This window comes from Crotalus tigris, unplaced genomic scaffold (assembly GCF_016545835.1).
Source record: "Crotalus tigris isolate CLP2741 ecotype Arizona unplaced genomic scaffold, ASM1654583v1 scf7180000017791.1120302, whole genome shotgun sequence".
In the NCBI taxonomy this organism is placed as follows: Eukaryota; Metazoa; Chordata; class Lepidosauria; order Squamata; family Viperidae; genus Crotalus; species Crotalus tigris.
In genome coordinates, this window is record NW_024096638.1 from 57,501 (window position 1) to 65,476 (window position 7,976).

The following is a 7,976-nucleotide window of genomic DNA, read 5'->3' on the forward strand; positions in this document are numbered from 1 at the left end:
GGGGCAGATAACCCAGATCTTTATCAACGGAAGCCCATCGTGTTTGCAAGTGGACTTTGTGCAGGGCAGAGCGGGTGAGCCTGAGGTTGCTGCTCCTTCCCGGATCTACATGTTTGCACATTGGAATTACAAAGTGTACCTTGACTAAAGCCATTGGATGTCACAGTCATAGCTGGGGCTTAGCCAGTTCCATCTGTTTTGCAACATGAAGGCCGGGGGTGAAAGTGATTAGCAGGTGAGGAAATAGGGAGGCATCCAGAAAACCAGGATGTTCAGGATACTGACAGGAAACGAGCAGCACCCAGACTCAGCTGGGAACCTAACTCTCCAGCAAGCGGGGTTGGTGGATCCTTGGTTAGGGCCTTATTTTCTGTTTGATAATTTGTCTGGTATAGAATAGAACAGAATAGAATTCTAGTGCCATGGTTCCGACAGATGAAACTCTTCAAAGAAGTTTGAAGCATTGTTTACCTTAAAGAATCTTTACTGGAGAAGGATAGTATCAGCACTAACACAGTCGAAGCCAAAAACTGGATTTCCCTCCCTTGAGCACATAGTATCAAAGCACAATTCCTTCCTCCAATTAACAGTCATAAATCACATTCCCCAATTAGCTTAAAATGCAGGTTTTCCCTCCAGTTCCCCAGCCTGCCAATTCTTATCATCTCCTATTTCAATAACCTTGGTTCTCACACTAGGTCCAGTATTGTTATGTCTAGCTAAACTCTCATGCACATTCCTCCCCCCATCATCTAACTCTAACTCTAACTCTAACTCTAACTAACTCTAGAGTAAAATCTCTTCTTAAAAACCTTCAGTGTTGAAGCACCCTCAGCTTCTGGAGGCAGGTTGTTCCACTGGTTAATTGCTCTGACTGTCAGGAAATTTCTCCTTAGTTCCAGGTTGCTTCTCTCCCTGATTTAGTTTTCATCCATTGCTTCTTGTCCTGCCTTCAGGCGCTTTGGAGAATAGCTTGACTCCCTCTTCTTTGGGGCAGCCCCCGAGAGATTGGAACACTGCTATCATGTCCCCCCTTATCCTTCTCTTCATTAAACTAGACATCCCAAGTGGGCTCAAAATATTCAAGAACCAATTCTATTAGATACATGGGAGACAATTTGGGTTAGAAATGTAAAATTTACTCAAGCTCAAAATTTAAGAGAAAATTTTTATAAAATGTTTTATAGGTGGCATCTGGACCCACAAAAGTTGTCCTATATGTATCCTAATCTACAGCCCAAATGTTGGAGATGCGGTAGTTTAGATGCAACTTATTTTCATATCTGGTGGACTTGTAGAAATATAAAAGCCTTTTGGATTAAGATTTGGTGGAACATTCAAAAGATTTTTAAGAGAAAGATAAAGTTTACGCCACAATTATTTCTGTTAGGCGTTATTGAAGATTGTGATGTTAAAGAAATTAATTTGATGTTGAATCTTATAACAACTGCAAGATTATTGGTCGGGCAATATTGGAAGAAAGATTCTTTGCCCATTATGGAAGAATGGATTCTTAAGGTGTCTAATTTAGCAGAAATGGTAAAAATTTCTGCTTATTTGAAGGACTATTCACAAGAAAGATATATTTCGGTTTGGAGAAGATGGATAGACTATATTCAAAATAAATATGGGAATAAAAAGTTTCATTTACTTTTTGAATAATGAGTATTATTATTATTATTATTAGTTTATTATAGTGGAATTTTTATTATATCGTATTGTTTAAGAATTAGGATATTAGTTTATGTATTATGCTTATTTAGAATTTGTTTATTTTATATTAAAAGGGAGTTAAAGTGTATTATGGATTTGGTTTTTATATAGTTGGTTAATGTTATTTAGATTATGATTGTCATATTTGTAACCCTGTATTCAGCTCTGGGAAGTGTGGGAGGGGAAGGGGGGGTTGTTTTGTTGTAAACTTTTGTAAAACTTTTCAATAAAAAAAAAAAAAAAACTAGACATCCCCAATTCCAGCAACCGTTCCTCCTATGTTTTAGCCTCCAGTCCCCTGATCATCTTTGTTGCTCTTCTCTGCTCTTTTTCTAGAGCAGGGGTGTCAAACTCACCACGTCATGTGATGTGTCGCAATGTATTGCAACTTTTTCCCCCATTGCCGGAGCTGGGGTGGGTGTGGTTTCGGCATGATGCATCTGGCCCGTAGGCCGGCGGTTTGACACCCTGTTCTAGAGTCTCAACATCTTTTTTATATCATGGTGGTCAAAACTGGATGCAGGATTCCAGGTGTGGCCTTATTAGGGCATTATAAAGTGATACTAATACTTCTGTCCCTCTGTTGATGCAGCCTAGGATTGTGTTGGGTTTTTTAGAAGAATTAGAATTAAAATAACATTGTTGGAAGGGACCTTGGAGATCTTCAAGTCCAGCCTTTTGGGGGCCTCTTCAGTGTTAAATAACAAGAAAGAAGAAAGTTGGTAAGACAAGCCAAAATAAACAAGCGTGGATCAAAAAAGAAAAGAAAAGAAAAGAAAAAAGCTGATGGGGAAGCAGAAAAACTGAATGCTCTGGTTTTAGTTTATTAGTGTAGTAACTTGTAGTTGGTCTGCTTTGCTGTGGGTAGCTGAAACTTTCTGATTTTTATAATTTCTGAACTGCTAGCAATTCCTAAGCGGCTTTAAAAAGAGCCCTTCTTTGACCAAAGAGGGAGTCCAGATGCAGAAGGAACTATTAGAGATATATTTGAAAGCAACTAGCTGGAGCAGGATCCTACCTCCGAGACCTTCCCACCACAGCCCAGCTATTTCCTTCTGGGATCAACCTCTCAGGACCCTGAGCTGGACTTTATACCTGGGCTCCTCTCTCTTGACTTAGGAACGGGAAAGTACACCTCCTGTTTCTAGCAAATGGGAAGCCCTTGTGGGCTTTATTCCTTCCCCATCCGGAAGGGATTCCAGGGAAAGAATAGAATAGAATTAGAATTAGAATTAGAATGGAATGGAATGGAATGGAATAGAGTAGAGTAGAGTAGAGTAGAGTAGAGTAGAGTAGAGTAGAGTAGAGTAGAGTAGAGTAGAGTAGAATTAGAATTAGAATTAGAATAATAGAATGGAATGGAATGGAATGGAATGGAATGGAATAGAATAGAATAGAATAGAATAGAATAGAATAGAATTACAATTACAATTACAATTAGAAATAGAATAGAATAGAATAGAATAGAATTATAGAGTATAGAGTAGAGTAGAGTGGAGTGGAATGGAATGGAATAGATTAGAATAGAATAGAAATAGAAATAGAAATAGAAATAGAATAGAATAGAATAGAATAGAATAGAATAGAATAGAATAGAATAGAATAGAATAGAATTACAGAGTAGAGTAGAGTAGAGTATAGAGTGGAGTGGAGTGGAGTGGAGTGGAATGGAATGGAATGGATTGGATTAGAATAGAATAGAATAGAATAGAATAGAACAGAATAGAATTAAATAAAAAAGAATATAGAAAAATAGAATAATAGAATAGAATAGAATAGATTGTAGAATCGAATGGAATAGAATAGAATAAAAAATATGGAATGGAAATAGAAATAGAAATAGAAAAGAATAGAATAGAATAGAATTACATTTACAATTACAATTAGAAATAGAATAGAGTAGAATAGAATAGAATAGAATAGAATAGAATAGAATAGAATAGAATAGAATAGAATAGAATTACAATTACAATTAGAAATAGAATAGAATAGAATAGAATAGAATAGAATAGAATAGAATAGAATAGAATAGAATAGAATTACAGAGTAGAGTAGAGTAGAGTATAGAGTAGAGTAGAGTGGAGTGGAGTGGAATGGAATAGAATGGAATGGAATGGGATGGAATAGAATAGAATAGAATAGAATAGAATAGAATAGAATAGAATAGAATAGAATAGAATAGAATAGAATAGATTGTAGAATCGAATGGAATAGAATAGAATAAAAAATATGGAATGGAAATAGAAATAGAATAGAATAGAATAGAATAGAATAGAATAGAATAGAATAGAATAGAATAGAATTACAATTACAATTACAATTAGGAATAGAATAGAATAGAATAGAATAGAATAGAATAGAATAGAATAGAATTACAGAGTAGAGTAGAGTATAGAGTAGAGTAGAGTGGAGTGGAATGGAATGGAATAGATTAGAATAGAATAAAATAGAAATAGAATAGAATAGAATAGAATTACAGAGTAGAGTAGAGTATAGAGTAGAGTGGAGTGGAATGGAATGGAATAGATTAGAATAGAATAAAATAGAAATAGAAATAGAATAGAATAGAATAGAATAGAATAGAATAGAATAGAATAGAATAGAATTACAGAGTAGAGTAGAGTATAGAGTAGAGTAGAGTGGAGTGGAATGAAATGGAATAGATTAGAATAGAATAAAATAGAAATAGAATAGAATAGAATAGAATAGAATAGAATAGAATAGAATAGAATTACAGAGTAGAGTAGAGTATAGAGTAGAGTAGAGTGGAGTGGAGTGGAATGGAATGGAATGGAATGGAATGGAATAGAATAGAATAGAATAGAATAGAATAGAATAGAATAGAATAGAATAGAATAGAGCTGGAAGGGACCTTAGAGGTCTTCTAGTATAGTCCCCCGCTCAACAAAGAGAACCTACACCGACTGTCTAGTGAATATCTAGCCTCTTCTTAAAAACCTCTGTGATCGAATGCCCACGATTTCTGGTGGCAAGCTGTTCCACTGATTAATTGTCCTCCCTGTTAGGCAGTTTCTCCTTAATTCCAGGTTGCTTCTCTCTTTGATCAGTTTCCAACCATCGTTTCTCCTCCTGCCCTCTGGTGCTTTGGAGAATAGGTTGACCCCCTCTTCCTTGTGCCAGCCCCTCAAATACTGGAATTCTGCTTTCTCTGCTGGCTTTGCACAGTCCTGCAGCCCCCTCCCCAAAAAACAGAGGGGGAAAGTTACAACTCCCCCTCTGGATACCAAGAGAAGTCCTCTTTCCTTGGGTCTCCTGCCAGTTACCCAGAATTCTTAAGTGAAATTCAGAATTGCTACAAGGAGTGAGGTTGACGTTCTTAGCTGGGCCACTCAGCACACACACACACACACACACACACACACACACACACATACACACGGGCTAATTCTGGGCTGGGTCCTTGGTAGTCCTGGGACTGCATACAGCAGAGGGGACAAGTTATACCACCCCCAAATAAGCAGAGACAAAGAGCCAAGCAGAAAACTATATCCTAATCAAGGACCTACCAAGGAGAAAACGCAGCCCATCAACACTGGCAAAGGAAACCACTAGATACAGCAATAACCATAGCACTTAAGACTGGTATACTGCTCCATTGTGCTTTACAGCCCTCTCTGGGCAGTTTACAATATTTTGCATCTTGCCCCCAACAATCTAGGCCCTCATTTTACCAACCTTGGAAGAATGGAAGGCTGAGTCAACCTTGAGCTGGGCAGACTTGAACTCCTGGCTGCAATATTGCATTCGAACCATTGCGCCACTACGGCTCTTTTAGATATAAATAGCGAGCAAATCTTATTCCCTCCTAGCCCTGAAGTTGTTACCTATCTGGGTCATGAAACGTTTACAAGACAGCAGAGGGTTAGAGTGGATGACCTTCAAGGTCTCTTCCAATTCTGATTCTGCGATTCTGTGAAACAGCTGAGCTTAGAAAGCACCCAGGACCCCACAGTTCAATTCCGAATCGCGAATATTCTCTTGTATTCAAACAGTCCGTCCGCAGCTCCTTCTCCACTTACCAACACAGGTGTAGCGACATTGATCCAGGGTCTTAAAATTGTTGTCGTTCCCCTTGCATCCACCGTAAATAAACGGTTGACATTGGTTTGAAGCCTGGTTGTAGTAGAAGCGAGGCATTTTGGCTTTACATGGTCCAGTTTCAGCAGGAAGATAACAAAACTCTGTGACAAATCGAAGGAGGGACATTATTCGATTGGCTAGCCCAGAAGTCTTCAACTCACTTTCCCAACCTGGTGCCCTCTTAGCATGCTCAGTCTGCGAACACCTAAGATGTATTAATTTGGTTTCCTGCTCTGGGGGAGGGTCAGACTAGATGGCTGAATGATGGATCCTGTTTGGGTCTTTGGTGCTTTCTAAGCTTGGATGTTGGGTAGTGTTTTGAAGACATTTCATCACTGAAAAAAGGGAACATCCACATGAGCCCTGATGATGTTACCTAGTTGGGACCATGAGAAGTCCACAAGAAAAGAACCAAGCTCAGAGAGCACCAAGGATCCCTCATGTCAACCCTGAGCTGCAAATATTATCCTGTATTAATCTGCCTTGAGTGAGGATAGGAGAGCCTTCCCCTAAAACTGCATTTCTCTTTCTGTCTCCTCTTCAGCTGACACCCAACTACCATCTCAAGAACCTTCCAAAAAGTAGCTTCACCAAGCCAGAGGTTCTAGACTGGGACTCTTGGTTTTCCCTCCCTGGGGGAGAACTCTGCCCTCTGATCACTTCAACCCCTCCCAGAAAAAGGTTTCAAGATCATTCTGGAAACTCACTTGGACGGTCCTGGCCGGAGACGGGGGTCAGCTCTGCCCAGAGGGTGAGGAGTCCCAGCAGGAGAAGAAGACTTCCAGAAGACATGGTGATGCCGTCTGCCCCACACCTGGGCTGCTCACTCTATTTATTCTCCCCACTGGGAATTTCACCCCTGCAGATCCAGGAAGTAGGATGACCCAATGCAATGACAATACACATTCCTTTCTCTTTCACAAGATGGTGACTCTATACCATTTCAGACAAATGGTTGTCCAGTCTCTTCTTAGAACTTCCAGTGTTGGAGCATTCACCGCTTCTGGAGGCAGGTTGTTCCACTGATTAACTGTCCTTAGTTCTAGGTTGCTTCTCTCTGTCAGACCCAGCGTGCTACCCACCTTCCGATAGCCCCGTTACCAGTTCGGAATGTTCCAGCGGATGTTCCACGCGCTCCCAGCCAGGTCCGGTGGCTTCGTGGGCTGCACCGCCATCACAGCTATGGAGTTGGTGCTGGGATTTCCAGAGCGGCAACCGAGCAGGTCATGTGACCATCTGACGTCGACAGAAAACACCCGGACAGCTGCTATGCCACGATAGGGAGCGAGAGGGGCCGAATTGAAGAGACATGGTTTCGTTACTGACATGGCTAGGGTCGCTGGGTCTGACAAGCTTGGATGCTGGGACAGGGAGATGGGTGGTAGAGCGGAATGAGGTTAAGTCTGTTGGGGTTACTGTTACGTTTGGGATGGGAACAGTGTGAACGCAACACTTGGAATCAATGTATTGATGGGGTATGGGTGTTAGCTGGGATGGGGCGTGGTGCGAGTGGGGTTTAATTACGGGAGGTTATTGGGTGCGGCACGGGTGGAATCTAATTATGACCGGTAATTGGGGTGTGTGCTCTGGGCGTGGTGGTGTGATGTATTTAGGGCACTGGAAGGAGGTCCCTTCCAGTGCTAACTTCGTTTCAACATAGTGCATTAAACTTGTTGGATGCTGCAACGTTCCTGTCTCTTGGCTTTTGTGAAGCGCAGCTAGGACATTCTGATAGTAAGTTAGCACTCACCCCGAAGCCAATCGACTATTCGGCGTAATGGCGGAGGGGACACAGGGGGTGGATCCGTTGGAGGAGGAGTCGGTAGAACCCGCCGAGCAGTTGGAGGTCCCGGCAGTCATTGAAGCAGGAGAACCTCAGCAGGTCGTTCAGCCAAAGGAGAAGCCACAAGTTCCTGGGATCGCGGAGGCTGGGGCAAAACAACGAGGAACCACAGCTTCAGATGGAGAATGGTGGCTAAGTCCTGCACTGCGGCATCCCGAGGAGAGTGGGGAACGAGGGTTGGCGCCGAGTTTGAGTGGTTGGAGAGAACGCCGGGGGACTGGGGACGATGAAGAGGAATGGAGCTATTCCACGGCTCCGGGGCAAGACACATTGGATGTTCTTAGAGATCAATATGGGGAACAGGGTTATTCAGCTCCCG

At 41.4% G+C, this 7,976-nt stretch overlaps 1 protein-coding gene across 1 annotated transcript in view; it reads right to left on the reverse strand.

Moving 5' to 3' along the window:
• LOC120307529 (fused toxin protein-like) overlaps positions 1-6,626 on the reverse strand; it is a 13,106-nt gene extending 6,480 nt beyond the window's left edge. The window contains exons 1-2 of the mRNA XM_039342385.1: positions 6,522-6,626; positions 5,754-5,915 (exon numbers count right to left, since the gene is read on the reverse strand). Coding sequence (XP_039198319.1) covers positions 5,754-5,915; positions 6,522-6,606 — 247 coding nt within the window. The 5' untranslated portion in view covers positions 6,607-6,626. The remainder of the gene's footprint in view (positions 1-5,753; positions 5,916-6,521) is intronic.
• Positions 6,627-7,976: the final 1,350 nt, after the last annotated feature.